The sequence below is a fragment of the Silurus aristotelis genome (genome assembly GCF_946808225.1).
Source record: "Silurus aristotelis genome assembly, chromosome: 5".
NCBI lineage: Eukaryota > Metazoa > Chordata > Actinopteri > Siluriformes > Siluridae > Silurus > Silurus aristotelis.
The window spans coordinates 20,615,267-20,632,468 of record NC_139578.1 but is presented as its reverse complement, the minus strand read 5'-3'; the positions used below and the strand labels follow the sequence as shown (position 1 = coordinate 20,632,468).

General features: G+C 36.7%; 2 protein-coding genes across 3 annotated transcripts in view; one reads left to right on the top strand and one right to left on the bottom strand.

Moving 5' to 3' along the window:
- Positions 1-1,522, top strand: part of LOC310726061 (leucine-rich repeat and fibronectin type-III domain-containing protein 4) — a 22,834-nt gene extending 21,312 nt beyond the window's left edge. For both annotated transcript variants that reach the window (XM_083541261.1, XM_083541260.1), the window contains exon 4: positions 309-1,522. In XM_083541261.1, the coding sequence (XP_083397387.1) occupies positions 309-1,491 (1,183 nt within the window). In that variant the 3' untranslated portion in view covers positions 1,492-1,522. The remainder of the gene's footprint in view (positions 1-308) is intronic.
- The window catches only part of pcxb (pyruvate carboxylase b), a 193,423-nt gene that overhangs the window by 78,598 nt on the left and 97,623 nt on the right, over positions 1-17,202 (bottom strand). The window lies entirely within an intron of this gene.

The following is a 17,202-nucleotide window of genomic DNA, read 5'->3' as shown; positions in this document are numbered from 1 at the left end:
TCCTCCCTCTTCATGTCTCTCTTACAGGTCATTCACTTAATCACTCTTCTTCTGGTATGGCTCACTTGAGGTGTTCTATTCTCCTAAGCAGTCCCTGCTGATAGCAGCTAAATTATTACACATTAACAGTCATGCTTTCTTTTCATAATTCTATTGTAGGTTACTGCTTGATTAAATCAATTTTTCTCTACTGAACACCTTTCAGTCCTCCTTCTTACCTATTTCAGACATCTTTTCTTTGCCTGCCTCAGGTTTTCTTTCGCTACATTCTGGTCCTAATTCACTCTTTTATTGTGGTTTCTTTTCAGAATCTTGCCCTCTACGAGTAACAGCTTCCTCCTGAAGAATTTGGTCTCTGGAGCTGACTATAACCTGTGTGTTTTGGCCATTTTTGATGACACGGTCACCTCCATGGCTGCTACAAAAGTTCTTGGGTGTGCTCAGTTCAGCACCAAGGATAATTACCCAGACTGCCGTTCACTCCAGGCCCATTTTCTGGGTGGGACTTTGACCATTCTGGTGGGCGGAATCGTGGTGGTTACATTACTGGTGTTTACCGTGGCGCTTATGGTGCGTCACCGGGTCTGCAGTAATCACAGCAATCATCATAGCGCTAGTGGAGAAGTTGGCTGCTCAGGATCGAACTCGTCAGCGCCAGGGAAAGGAGCCAACGTCTTTTCACAGAGAAATAGCAGTGGGGAGGTAATGATGGTGGTCTTACCTAATGGGCTGCCTCAAAAACAAAGAGGTGTAGGAGGAGGAGGAGGAGTGGAGTCATCATCAAAGCTGTCTCCTACTCAGAAACCCCAAACACTGCCTAAGCCCAAAGTGAATCTGGAACAGCTAAAGGCAGGGGTGGGATCAAAAAAAGCCCTTCCGCCTTATACACCAGAGACTGAACGGATGCCAATGTACTACACCCCCAGGAAGCCGTCCCCATCTACACTGCCACGCCAGTCTCGTCAGTCAGAGGCAGCACTGACTAAACTTCATCCCACAAATAGAGACATAGAAAAACAGGCTGGCTTTAGCCTAGTCCCCCCATCTCACGCTGATCGGCGGTTCAGCACAGGAGGGTCTGTTGTAGTCCGTAGAGGAGGCAGAGAAGGCGGACATAATTCAGAGACAGCTTATCAGAGCTCAGGCTTAAGCGTTGCACGCCACAGACGTAGCTCCTCGTTTGACATGGGCAACATGGCGGCCACGACCTGCTATAGTTACGCCAAGCGTCTAAGTGTCATCTGGAGCAAACGAAGTCAGTCGCTGCATGGCATGCTAGCTCAGTGCGCCTCCACGAACAGCATTTCCACCACCAGCAGTGGCAGTGGAGATTTTCACGTGAGACCCACACGTAGTGCTCTCCATTCGTACAAATCCAACACCATGCCTTCAAGCACAGCCAAAACACACACAGAGAAAAATAGAGACAAAGCTAAAGAGAAAGGAAAGGCAAAAGATAAAGGTGAGGAACTGGAAGAAAGTGTGGTGTAGACAGCAAGGGCTACAAGTTTGAAAAAAGAAATTAAGAGACCTTATAAAACAAGAGGGGTGACTGTGGACAGACCTAGATGAAAAAGGTAGAGTTAAAGAGTGCAGTGTGTGGTGTGACACGTGGTATTGGAAGACTGACTGAGGGAAAGGTTGAGTGGAGTGATGAAAGGTGGAGAAAATATGTCATGGTAGGGGGAAAAAGGGAACAGACATAAAAAGGTACAAGGAGGGAAGTAGGTGGAAAAAGGAGAGCAGAGTCAAGAAACAGGCTAATGTCAAATGGACTAAAAAAGAGAGAACACATTGGTGCATATCCTGCGGGACTGGTGTCTAAGTGGATTCTGAACCAACACAGAAATTCAATCTCTCCAACAAGCCTATAAAGTGTGAATAGAGGAGCTAAATAAAGGCCAGGTATTTGGCCTATTTTCGAACAAAAATGAAAAAACTTCTAACACAGTGCAAAGAGACAGATTGATGCCATTTCAGCAATGATCAATTAGCTATACTGTCACCAGGATTATGGAAGTAGAGACGCAGCTGGAAACGCTGAGTCATGCCTAATCAATCGGATATGATCCACAGATATAGAGAGAGCTGCCTTTGCAGCAACCTGGAAGCAAACACGAAGAGACATGGGTGTGAATTGCAGCACCGGAATGATGATGAAATGACTGGGGACAGATTTAGCACATAAACAAATAAATGGGCACTGACTGAGGATGAATGGGATCAGTTACGGTTTGTGTTTATGTATGTCTGTGTGTGTGTGTGTGTGTGTGTGTGTATGAGTGTGTGCCTATGGAGCATTCAGCGTGTATATGGACAAGGAAGAAGACTCCTTTTGTTTACTTCTGTGATGCTCCATGTAACCATAATCATCCAGACTGTGGTCTGACAAACTGATACTGATCCGTTATTGTGGACAGGGTCGTTGAAAAAACTGTCATAAAGCCTACATAGAGAGTAAAAAGTAAAAAAATATAAATGAGAAGAAGAAACAAAGAAAGTATAAATCCCTTGAAAGTATGTTTTGTTACTAATTTTCATGAGCGATAATAGAGCTAAAAAAAAAAAAAAAACTATTTAGTTGCAACAATCTTTCATGATTTTTTTAGTTCTCAGTATTGGAATTATTATTGAGCTTGAATGAAAAGAGAACAAAATGCGTGAGTTCAATGATGATAACTATCCTGATGACAATGTTTTCGTTTTGATTTCCATTTTGCCAAAGTAAATATTGTTACCTTGACTTGATATTCTAAATAATAAAATAAATCAGAAAAAAATAAGATCACTGGCTTCATTTAAATTGTGTAATTAAAGATTGATTACTAATGCATTGTTCACTCTTGGCTGATGACCCTAGTGTCTGTGCAAATATCTATATAGAATAAAAAATGACCCAACACTTTAACACATACTCACACACAGGCTCTTAGATGTAATCATCTGCAGAGTGACGGAAAGAGAGCAAAGGACTGGAAGGCTGAAAACAAGTACATGAGCATCTGGGACAGTGCTGATGTGAGCAACAGGGCAGAGGACAGAGACAAGGCAAAGTGCAAGAAAATTTGAGAGAGCATGAGATGAAGGTATAGAAAGAGAGCGGTGGATCTATAATGCCTGCACAAGGGCTTTGTTTTAGAGTGGCTATAGTTTGCCTGTATGCATTGCATTGCCAATAAAGCATCTTTAAGCATAGTGGAGGTGAGTAAAACATGGAGGAGCTGGAGAAGGAATGTGTGTGTTGTGTTTGTGTGTGTGTGTGTGTGTGTGTGTGTGTGTGTGTGTGTGTGTGTGTGTGTGTGTGTGTGTGTGTGTGAATAAACAATGGTTTCTTCTGCCTTCTGTATTTACGCACAGTTTAGAATTTCCAGGATAATAACACGTGCATATACACACACATCATGCAATCAATGATATTCACTCAAGACACACAGTATAAATAGTAATATCCAAAAAAAATTCTTTGGTCAGAATCTTCTCCTGACCCCTTGCTGTTTTCTTCCCGTTCCACAATTTTCCATTCTGCAGCTTCTTCTGTGTTATCTGTCAAAAGCGCTCCAGAGTTTAGCAGGTGGTGCGTCAGTAATAATTGTCCATGAGGAAACACAATGCTCTATGTGTTGTGAAATTGACTAAACGAAGCATCAAATAATTTGTCTCGATGATTTTTTTTTAGTTAATTAAGGAATCCTTCCAGCCTTATAATATATGCACAAACATATGTGGACACATGACCAAAAGATTTGTATGTGCTTTTTAATAGTTTTTAAACAGCACTGTCATACATGAAACAGGTTTGAAAATGGAAAGAAAAATTTAATGCTACCTTATCCCACAGCCTACACAATTGTGTGCCTCTAACTTTGCAATACCAGTTTGGGGAAAAAACACATATGGCGGGTAAAGTCAGGTGTACCAATACTTTCAACAAACATATTCACCTGTATCAGAGAATTATTAATTCTTATGAAATCAAATCAAATCTTCCTTGTGATGTTAAAAGTGAAGCCAAACTTTGTTAAAATATAAAAATGCAATCCTCAGCCTCTTCCACATTAGTGAGTGGAAGCCAAACTTTTCAAAATTCACAAATTATATTGAGCAAATTGCTTTTACAAGTTTCGATGGCAAAATTTAAAATTGATAATAATTAAAGGGACATGGTTAATGAAGTGATTGACAGTTAAGACAGTTAAGCCTAATGAGTGAGAACACATTTTCCAACACAAGCCTGAAGCTCTTGACAGTGTTTAAGAAAGCTCATTGTACTGATAATATATCTATATAGCAAATCAACATGGGTAAACAAAATCTAGACATGAAACAAAGCAGTTAAATCTGGATATATTATATAACAGTTTACTACTGACTGTAGGACTTTATTATCTAACATTCCAAATTAGCCTCTTAGCCAGTCATGCCCTTTTTAAATGAATCACATATCTCATGCAACTTAGTTTAGAGAGAGTTGCAAAAAACATATACATTTGTAAAAGTTGATAAAGTTGTAAAAGCATGATTACTATTTACTGTGTTTTACTCTACATTAGCAACTTATACTGTACTTACATTAATTTAATTGAAAAAGATGGCTTGAGCTAGAAAAATAGTAGCTCGGTCATGCTTTACAGCACAGCAGTTTTTCCTAACAACAATAAAATGTACAAGATATGTACATGAATTACATGATTATAGTTAGACTACTTTATTTTTTATACCAGTCCTTAGTAGTGTTAATAGCATTTAATGCAGTATTTTAAGTTACACTTGAGATAATAACAGTTAGCATGCATGCAGAAGAAGGGTTGTGTTCATAACCCATATGTATGAACACTTTGTCTGATTGGCCATATCTCCTGCACGTTTTCAAGCTCAAAGGTGTCTACCACGCACAAGCCTCCAATTTTCACCTACGGTGCAAACATAGTCAAGATGTTGAGATTCAAGTCGAAAAAAGCTTTGTAACCACACAATGGGAGAAAATGGCACCATCTTGTTCACTGGTTCACTTTCCTGCACATTTGGCAAACGAGTCATTGTTAACATGTTAACACATGTGTGGTGGTTAGCTTTGCTGTCTGCTGTTTAAGGTTTTATACTGTACATGTTTTTAATCTAGCTGGAAAATCAGTCAGATTATAACACACATTAGACTGTTGTGATATTTAACTTCTTTTAGCCTTAGTTTATTATTCACTTATTCATCTTAAAGCATACTGAGCACTACTTTGGATATTTTGAATTATTTAGTAAGCACAGCAAAATAATATGAAAAATTGCACCAAGACTAGTCCTGAGTGTTAAGAATTTTCATTCAATTCACAGCACAGCACAGCACAACACAACACAACACAACACAACACAACACAACACAACACAACACAACACAGATATTCCATCACTCTTGCTCTCTCTATTTTCTTTCCCTTTTTGTCTCTGACACACACACACATTCACACATACACACACAGATAATGGCCATGACCTGTGCAGTAACTGGTATGTAATTTGATCCTGGTGCTTTATTAAGATTTAAGCCAGCTCAACCATCAGTATGACCTTCTTGTAATGACACTAGGTGTGTGTGTGTGTGTGTGTGTGTGTGTGTGTGTGTGTGTGTGTGTGTGTGTGTGTGTGTGTGTGTGTGTGTGTGTAAAAGGAAAAAGAGACAAATAGCAAGTAACAGGGATGGAGAGAGTATGGAAAGAAGCTGAGCAAGAGATAGAGAATGAGAGAGAGAGAGAGAGAGAGAGAGAGAGAGAGAGAGAGAGAGAGAGAGAGAGAGAGAGAGAGAGAGAGAGAAGGAAAGAGAGTATGGTCTGGCAGAATGACTGCTCTAAGGCCGAGAGGTAAAATACATATCTTGCCTTCCCTTACTTTGCCTACAGCAATATCCTGGCCGATTTTTCAGAATTAAAAAGAAAACAAACAAACAGACAGACAGATAGTCAAAACACACACTTAATTTTAGAGCCTTATTTCCAAACTCTATGAACATTGATGGGCTTTTATTATTTGTGGCATTCGAAAACTCTGTAGCTATTTTATACGCACAGCATGCCCAGAACAAAACCTGTCAATATGAGTTTGGCAGCTCTGTTCTCTGCCTTCTGTTCCCCACTGTCTCCAGCCAGAGAAGTTTTAAAGCCTCTGCCAGACCTCTGCTGCTGCTGAGACCACATCAGCACCACTTTTCCACATCAGTACAGTGTTCAGTCATGTTGGCACGAACAAGGCCTACATGGAGGGCCACTTACTATCTGGATGACTCCACCAAAGTTTGTTCTATTCCAAAACAAACAACCTCTGAAAGATTTGTAACAATTTTTCATTACTGTATTTGTGCAATGCCAAGGTCTTCATCTTCATCTCAAGGCCAGGTTACTCTCATCATCTTCATGAGTTCTTCTGGGTTTACAGTGGGCTCACTGCATGTTAAATGTCCCAAAAGCACACTGGTGTGTAACTTGATTCGCCAAATTGCTACTGGGTGTGAATGAGAGCAAAAGTGTGTGCCCCCTGGTGCCCAGTGATAGACTGGTGTCCCATCTGGGGTGTATTCCCACCTTGTGCACAGTGATTGTAGACTAGATCCACTATAAGCCTGATCAAAGTAAAGCAATTAGTGAAGATGAATGACTGGATGAAAAATTTATATACACTTGTTTTATTATCAGATCAGTCCTTTAAACTGCCAGTGGTTACTGAATAATATTTTAATATGAATAAGAGACATTACTTGATTAGCATTTTAACATTTCACTCCTAATATCGATTGTGTAATTTACACTAACATTTTATAAATGCTAACCTGTCTCTAGTATTGCTAGATACTAATTTTAAAACAGTCTTTCTTTTAGCTGGGGACATGTCTACTGTTTAAAAGAAAACTAAATTAAAAGAAAAAAAAGCTAAATATTAACATGTTACTAAATCCTATTGGGCCAATCTTTGTGGTGACAAACCGGAAAACATCCAAATTGCCCCAGTCAAAAAAAAGAGCATGAAAGGGATGTGTCACTTTGGTGTCGGCATAACACTCATTATTTGGTGCTGTTATATGTCAGCCTATAATCAAGAGCTGAGCCATGTTGGTATACGGATGACAAATGATTTAACTTGTCGTTTTGACATGTTCGTTGAAACAGCAGCTAAAATTGCGGCAGACTAAAGAATTATACTTAACAACAACAAAGTAAAAATTCTGATATGTACAGTTGCTTGCAGACGATACGTAAAACATGAAAAGAATGTTGTCTACAACAATGCCTTAACAGAAGTGTATTATATGGCTAAGAAAACCTATTTGAAAATTATGTGGTAGTTTAGAGTGCTTGATTGCCTTCCCTGTCAGAAATTTTTGAGACACTTCAGTGCCTCTTCACTCCACTCACTCCAGTTAGTTTGTTCAAGAAAGAAAAAAATATATAGAATTGAATTTGTCAAGTACCCAGCACAGCCAAATAATTGTCTTAAAAGAAAAATCTGAAAAATGTACCAAGGAAAGAAGTAAAGCTAGAAGAAACTATTCCATGATGGAGCTCAAAGATCATCAGGAACAATATACAAGATTTTCATAAATCAGGGTAAAATTGATCAGTATGAATTAATGACAAACATATGACATACATTGCAAATGCTACCTCTAGTAGAGCGACATCAGTGTGAGGGCAGAGCTTTTTGTACATGTGCAGGAACCAAATATGATTTTTGTTTTATTAGTTAGAGGTAGAGACCATAATTTTTCCAAATGCGCCTTTAAACTGTTTAACGAAACAGTTACCAATTAACCACTTACATTAGATTGTTCCCATAGCTAGTTTATTATGCTATCTCAAACAAAAGCAAGGGATGTTTCCTCCTTCAAATAAAATGCAAGTCATTATTTGGCTTAAAAATTTTTCTCAAATGACGTGTGTATATCAACTTACACAACACTGTGTATTGTTTTGGACATCCAACTATCAACCTAATGTTACTAGTCATGTTGGTTTCACCTATAGGCCACTTTGATGCATGTTTAGTCCTTGTTATCTTGATATTGCACTAATGCAACTTGCTTCTTCCAGGTCTATATCTTTGCACTATCCAAATGCTTCACCCAATTTAAGCTCTTCAACTAATTACATCACAGCTTCCTGTAACTGCCTGCATCAGATATAAAATGCTTATGCTTGCCTGCAAAGCCAGCCCACATCTACCTGAAGCACTCTGCACCACGGACCCTTCAAGCATCTTGCATTGCTCAACTGACCCACTATCTCTCAAGGTACAAAGAAAACATCTCTGTACTGGAACCAAGTGGTATAATAAAATTCCCCTGGCAGACTGAATATCTGATTCACTATCTGTCTTCAAATAGAACCTCTCTTCACCAAGTACTTTAAAACAAACCTCAACATGTACATTTGACCATGTATCTTGTATGTACAAAATGTTTGATGAAATCTGCTAAATATTTTAGTAAGTGACGAGGGATAAAGAAGTCTGCTAAACCCTGTAAATGAAACAGATTTATGGGTATGTTAAGATCAGAACATGAAATTTCACCACAATCTATTTCAACATGATTCCTTTTACAAAAGTCCCAAATGGCCGACCATAACATTCAAGGTAGGGTTGCGAACATGCTTTGGTATTGAGGTCCACCATGAGTTAAGCAGAACCCAGTCTAGATTAAAAAATTTTATACTGAAGACAAATACATGGTCGTTTCTACACTGATCTACTGCCTCTGAAAAAAACTAAATTATGTCTATAAGAAGTCAAGATGCATTATGTTTTCTAGACTTGAAGGACAAGAATGATCAAACATGACACCTAAATGATGAGCTACGGCTTCTTATGTCTTATACAGTCTGATATGTCATTATTTTGGAATATTTGAACTTTAGTCTCTGAGGTAATAAAAATAAGAATTAGATATGTCCAATGCGATAACTGTATCCATGATGTCTACACATTGCCCCCCTCCCCATATACATTCTACAAACAGGTAGTCATTGCCAGGAGTTCTATAAAATGCATAAAAAAATATGCTTGTGTGTTTACCATTGCATTTTATTTTAACTGAAATTTTTATATTACAAAAAATATATATTTATATTTATTCTGTGTTAATATTGGTTGAAGTTAGAACACTTAAAATTCTTTTCTAAATTAACCAAGGTTTTGGCTATTTCAAATTTATAATGTTCAAAATGACTACTCTCCTCATCTCTCGTGCTAATGTGTTAAATACAAATTCTCTACAAAACATTCTTCGTTTTGTTTATACGTTTTTAAGGTTTCGGTTTCCAGGTTTGACCTCTGACTATCTGGATACACTTGTGTTCTGACCCTGCCTCTTGCTCAAACAAATTGTATGACTAGAGAACAAATTATTTTTTGGTAAAATATTTCCCTGATTGCTGTCTACAATTGTTAACAAACAGCAAAAATTGTAATTAATAGAAAATTGGAGCATATTTAGTCTCAGTTATAGCAAACAATATAAGTTATAAAACAAAATTACTGTCACTAAATATATTATTTAGCAATATAAGTTTAGAAGCCTTCATGCTGCATAAGAAGTGACCACGCAATATGCACTGGTATGATAAATTGTATATGAATATGGCACGGTTCCTCAAATAGCCCTGAATGGATTTCTGTGTAAAACGATCATATCTCAACAGAATAAAATAGAAGCCAGCTGCCACAGATTTTCATTGTCTCTGAGTGGTTAATTAGCACAGATAATACCATGCAATGGTGGTTATTACGGAACACATCTGTTGTCCTTTCTAACTCCAGACTTCCACACTGGCCCCAATGCACTATCCTGGATAATCAGTGCAGATTGAGTCACGTGTCAATTTGTTTAGTAGCTTGATTGTGTGATGTGCTTTGAAATCAATTTTGTTGATTAGTAGATTGTTATACTTTATATACTATTTATATTTCTCAATGGAATACTTTGATCAAGTGCCTTAATCTGAATCAGTATTTTGATGACCCTGATGTTTATTTTGTGCTAATGACAAGGTGACATCATTACCCTTAACTTACTATTTGCCTAAACGACAGCAGTTGTCATGACAACAATATATCTAATCTTGGTCTGTGGAGACTATTAGGACAGTAACTTGAATTTATGCACAAATAAGGCATTAGCAAACCCAAAGCTTAAAACTGCACTAAGCAAGAGTAGATTTTCAAATATCTTCCCCTAGAGCTTTAACAGAGGAAATCAACTGGGACCAGAGACACAAAAAATTCACTCTCACACACACACTTGTTGGTGTATTTTTGAGCTTTAAATTGCCACTAGAAATTTAAAGTAAACAAGCTAGCAGTCTTTAAAATGACGGTGCATTCCCTTGTTATTTTGTTTAGTCGTCACTGCAGAGAAATAGTGTTTTCACAAACAGGTGCATGCTAATTTACTAAGACGTTTAATTCATTTTCTCTCAATAATGATAAAAGCAAGTCAGCTAACACCGCAGACACATGTGATCAACAAGATTATTGTTTACAGGAGTTATATGTAAAAGAATCAGTTCATGCTTAATGAATTCATTAACAAAAACAGAAATTCTAGCAAAAGGAAAATCAGCTGAAATCAAACATTTGTTTCCATTGAAAATGATGTTATACTAAATTTTCTTCTCATGGCTGCTCTGTGCTTTAAGCAATCCAGAACAATTTTAACTTAATTCAAAAGCCCTCATAGGATTTCAAACAGCTTCCATAGCAGAGGACATCTGGCAAATGGCGTAGCTAAGACAGCGTAACCCTCTATTCTCTAAATGATCTCCTGTTGATTGTCCCATCTTATAAAGCCCTGGGCAGCTGGGTAGATGACTACTTATCTTTTAACACACATGAACAGGAAAGTCTTTACTTCAGAATTAATATAGGATTTCTCAATAGAAATAGACCTAGTTCAAATTGAATTACTTAAAGTTCTGGTTCAGGTTTTTAGAACTTTTATTGCTATATATTATATATTTTTTGTTATTATTGTCAGTATCTCCTGGGTCCTCTGGCTAAAACTAGTGGAAATCAATGTGGAACAATGAATTGCCACAAATTTTATTTGTCAGATGCAATATGCCCTTATCAGTTTTCACCATAATGGTTGTTCTTTCTGGTTTAAAAAAAAAATGCTCACACACTCTATTTAGTTTCAGTAAGTGCTTTATCCTGGTCAGGGTCTTCGTAGATTCAGCGCCTATCCTGGGAACACTTGGGGATCAGGTGGGAATACACCTTCAGTGAGACATCATACACTCACACACAAATTTAAAGAGGGGTTAACTCAAGGTATGGTGTACTTTTAGGTTTTAGACATCTGGCTGTTGAGAAACTGAATTTTCATGTTTGGTTGCATAAAGTTCTGCATAGTTTACTCTATTAGACAGTATACTGATGTTGTAAAACTGGAGAAACCTAAAAAAAACCCCATGTGGACAGGGAGAGAACATGCAAAATTCATATAGGAAGAATGTGTATGGGTAAAATCAAAGGATGACTTTAAAAACATGAATAAATATAGAAGATTTTCGAGATTCTTTACTTTATCTCTCCAAGTACACCCTTATTACAATAAACCGCTTAGTATAAGTTAATTGCACTGTCACAGGAAGAACAAGTAGAACATGTCCTTACAGGCTGTAAGCAGGGGTCAGGACCAAATCAGACCCTGAGGCTGTGAGGTGGCAACAATACCCGCTGCACCACTGTGTTACATGCATGGTTGATATTATTTAAACTAATGAGCTTTGGATTGCCTCCATGTAATAAACATGGCCGCACTCATGTGGGATTAGTGCACTTGTAAAATAAACATGGGGGAAAAAACTTGGAGGATTTTATGTTATTCATGACTATCAATTAAACGCTGTAGTAATGAATAAACATTCATTACTACAGTGTAGTATATCTGCAAAGTGTCAACTTATGGATAAAGATTAGTAATGTTATGAAGTTAACAGAGAAGCAAAAAATAATGACTTACTAATGAAGACTAAATGGACCTAAAAAAAAAACCTTTAAGACCCTACACAGCTCCTTAGCCAATATCCACTTGTATCATATACTGAAGCAATTGCAGTATTTAGGGGTGCATTTGATGTAGTTGTAAATATGACAACTATAATGTAGGTGTGAAATTGAGTATTGTAATTTCTACTTTATATTTACACCCCACCCCCCCATTCTCTATTACTAGGTTAAAATAGCTAAACTAGCAGTGAGAGCTTGCATAGTGTCCTTTTTGTTGTCACCAAATTTTAATTAATTTATTGCTCTTTTAGATTTTATTAAACAGCCATTTATTTATCCTCTCAACACACTCTTGGTTTCTATACATTTAGTAACTTTAGCTCAAATCCTTTCATTTGTACACTTTTATGAACTATGGACCACTCCTGGCAATGGTACAGCTAGTTTCATTTTGCCCCCCTGCCTTGCTTTGTCCTGCTGTCTGACTTTGTTGCCAGGCTTGCAGGGCTCCATCAGTCGAGCCAAGAACTTGCTTGCTCCTGTCAGCTCTCCTGCTGCGTTAACTTCCCACCAGAGACACTAGCTAGTGCTAATGTAGGAAATCTACAGCTTTCCACAGTTGAGCTGCATGGCATGCATGCTAATAATCAAAAAAGATGGCACTGCAATAGCAAATTGATGAACACTGCAGCAGTTCTAACTGTGGTAGCCACTGGAAACTTGAAACAATAGTGTATATTTTTTTGATATTATATATGATCCAGTGGAACACTGGTTATGCTGGGGAGAATTTGAGGAGGGAGAGGTGTTGGACATGAAAGAACCCTTTTACATATTTAATCTGAATCATCCGCTTAACAATAAACCTATTCGACACGCCTGTCTCCTGTTAATGGCTTGTTTATGCTGGCTTTCAGCAATTTGGGCCACAACTGCATAATTTGCTGGTGGTAATAATGGCATACAGTTTGATAGAGAGGCACTTAGCAGTCTCTTCAGGATAAATAAATAAAAGGGAATAAATAGAACTAGGTCTGATGTCTGAAGAGTTTGTTGCATTTGGTGACAATGGCATGAGCTGAATGCAGAAAGGACTTTAATCAATGTGAGTTAAAGAAATGGACAAATGGATCACTGAGTTGATGGAGGAGGAAAATAGAGGGGTACATTAAAGGGGTGAAATAGAAGTGCATTAAAGTGCACAAAGGAAGTGTTTGCAAAGGGTTGCGGAGAAGTATGGTGAGAAGAAAAAAATTAGAGTTCTAGTTCTCATTTTAATTAAGTGCTGCATTCATGACAATTAACAAGTGTGCCAACAAAAGCAATCAATTCAATCAGCCATAGCGACAATGGAAGTAAAGACAATCAACACTGCTGCAGCTGCAACCTCATTTCTATCTCTGGCCTCAAAGAAGCAAATATCAATGCAAACCAAGGATCCACCACAACAAAAATGAAGAATAGATAGGGGGAAATGGAGAGTATTGAAAACATTCTGGAGATAATTTACCTGTGTGCATTTTTAATGTGACTCACATATCTAGGCATTATCCATGCATATAATAAACATCTTTCCAGGTGTACTGGCAGAGAAAATAAATTCAATAAAACTATTCGATGGATGACAGAACATGCAGAAATGCAATTATTTAAAAATATTAATTACATATGCAATTTATGTATTTATCTCTCTTTTATCACAAATTCAAAACAAGGAGTGATAAAATCAAATTTACTTACTTTATTGGGTAGGCAAATGTTATTATTCTGTATCTTGGCCATGCAAACATATTGTTACATATATATATGCAATGACTTTGTGCATGGTGGACAATATTATTTGAAACTATAATAATTATACATTAAATAAATAGTAATAATGTAATAAATAAATATGATAAACTTACCGACCGCACATAAAAACAAATAAACTTTTTCATGTTTAAAATACATTTTTACTATAACAATGTGCAATTTATCCACATAGACAACAAAGAAGACATGTATTTGTGGCAGAGGTCCAGGAAGCAGTGATGAAAAATGAAAGAGTGGAAAGCTATGGATGTACAGATGCTCCCAAATGAGTCTTGCACAATGCAAACCACTGAATGAACTCAGTCAACTGTAACTACAAAGGAGTGAGTCTAATTTGGGTTATCTATGATTTCTAAATGGCTTACAGACACAGTAGTAGCATTGTTCAAGAAACTTTGAATTAAAAGACAGAAAATAGTAACATCAGAGACGTCAACTGATTGCACATAATGCATTATTGTTAGAAAGCTGTACTTGACAAGTTTTTATAGTGGACACTTGTGTACATAGACTTGATAAGACGCATAAAAAACACATCTTATCAATTTGTTCATTGTGTAATGCCCTAAAGGTGTGTGTTTGGGTGAATAAATTTCTCATTACATGCTATCTACACCTTCATGGTTGTTTTTCCCAGCTTGGTCTTCCATAACATTAGCAAGCTTTACCAATATCACACATCTACCAGCTGGTGAGGGTGAAGGCAAGCAGGCATTTCCATGTGAGACATGTGAGGCCAGCCAAGCACATCTTTTTTAGATTCTGCTCAGGCAGCATTACTGGACAGTGTAACACATTCAGAGAAAGGCGCTATCAGCCTTCTTCTGCATACATGAATACACAGACACCAGCAATCAGCTAGTGTCAATGTGCAAGAGTATGCCATCTCCTCCACCCAGAGAGCATGGCCAATTTTCCTCTCATTTTCCTCTCACAGATGGCTGTGTCATTGGGATTTGCACTCTGTTCTGAATTAGTTCTTGTTGCTGGAACCTTGAGAACTGTTACAAAGTTCTGACACTTGTGACTTCATAAATTAATTAACATTTTGTAAAGGAATATTTATGGAATTTAGGAGACACTCATTAATACACCTGAACAGTTTTAATTGATATAGATATATATCTCAATTAAATATAATTGATATAAGTATATATAAGTTTTAATATATATATATAGCTTGTCTACAAGTCCCTGCTATAGTAACTAAACCAAACCATTGAAACAAACAAGTTGCATCACTTCCAAACTATTCAGTACTACTCAAAGACAAATAAAAAGTACACATGTTTAAAGGTACCCAGATACCACTTTTTAATTAATGTGTTTGGCTATTTAGGGAATGTGAATTTCCTGACACAGCTGTTCAATTGTGTGCATGCAATCAGCATGCACAATGCCAAGTCTGGGCTAGAGTGTTGTAAAGCTCATTCTCATCAGTAATCTATCATCCAGACTGACAGAAGAGTCTTAGTTTGGTCAATGCTTGGAGATTATCACTTGGCTCTATTCCTAAATCCAACTGTGCTGTTGGCACTGGAGGAATAATGATTTTCAGAGTTCAGGTTCAACATCATAGTACCAACCAACCATGTTTAAAACTAAAACTTAAAATAAAATAAAAAAGAAATAAAGGAATACACTGTTATATACAGTATTCTCAAAATCTTTATGATATCCTACCTATAATTGTGCAGCAATTTGCATGAATAGACGATTACCATGGCTGCCTAGAGAGTTTTTTAAAAAAAAAGACAAAACTAAACCTTAATATAAAAAAAAAAACAGTATGAAATGTCATGTATCACCAAAAAGAAAACCCGTTTTATGTAAAAAAATAAGAGGCACAATTATTCTTAAATTTAGACATTTTCTATAGAAGTTCTGTGCTGCTATGCTTAGAATAACAAAATCTAATCGTTATAAGAATAGTGTGCAAAAAATCTCATTATTATAAAAAAATATGTCATTTATAGAACACCCCCCCTCTCTCTTTTTCTCTCTTTCTCTCTACAGGTGTCTTCTCTAAAAGGTTATAGATATTTATAGATATTTTAAACTTAAAGAACTTCTCCGTGTTGGACTACAATTAGTTTTCCTATTTTTACCTACGTATTGGTAATGGCTGGTCATTATGTATGAAATCCACATATATTTATTGTGTTACAGTGAAAAGATTAAAGTTAACCCTTATAGCAAAAGAGACAGCTTCATTTTCATATTTCATGTCCAGCGGTTTACATCCTGCTGGGCTCATGCTGTGTCTCCTTTGAGCAGCATGCATGATAAACAGATACACATATGTTGTTATTCAGATAACTGAGCTTGAAACTCTGGTTCAAGCATTTGTCAATTTCTATAATTCATACTCTGAATATTTAGTACATAATCTACCTTGAATGCCATCTTCTCAGTCATCTACTGATGACCATGTGTACACTAGGTTTGTCAGCAAAGTGGAATTTAAAAAAATTGCTTTAATGGGGATCAAATCTAAGGAAAACTTTATTATGTCTAATTGAGTAAGACAAATATTAATTATACATTGGGTAAAAAAAACGCAAAACAGCAACAAACCCCAAGCTCACAACCTAAGCACTTAAAGGCATTATGTTAAATATTCTCGAACCATTATAGCTGCAACTGTTCTTAGTCCCACAAAACCCCCATAATTAGTCACAGAGTATTGATTTACAGAATTGGGAAATGTTTTTTTCTAAACATATTCCCTTTGAAAGAGAATGACTAGCAATGCAAAGACATACACCAGCCTGTTCTTCTTACTTCATTCCTATTAAATCAATCAATCGGAAGGGCATTTTTGTAAGTTCTATACACTCCAGCTCCAAGGGAACTGAGGGATGAAGCATTATCCTGATCTTGGTTGTCTTTTTCCATGTCCCACAGATTCAAGACTGAAATTCAAGCTCGTACTGACTTTTTGCTGGCAGCAAGAACTTGGCATACCAATGAAGTAGCAGGGAACCTTTATAGACTTCTAGATGCTTTCAAAATGCTTAATAATTTCTAAAAGCTAAAAAACTAAATATTCAGTATATTTATCTATTCATCTATCTATCCATTGGGAAATGTTTTTTTTTTTAAACATATTCTCTTTGAAAGAGAATGACTAGCAATGCAAAGACATACACCAGCCTGTTCTTCTTACTTCATTCCTATTAAATCAATCAATCGGAAGCTCTTTTTTGGAAGCTCTATACACTTTTTATGAAATGTAGGTTTGTCAATGTATATCTAAAACCAATACAGTGTATTGTATATGAATATATTTAAATATATTGCATTTGAATTCTAGAATAATGGGATTTTGGACTGTTGCTACTTACAGTAATTTTTACAAGAAGTTTTGAGATATTAGTTTCCTGTTTCAGCATGTCA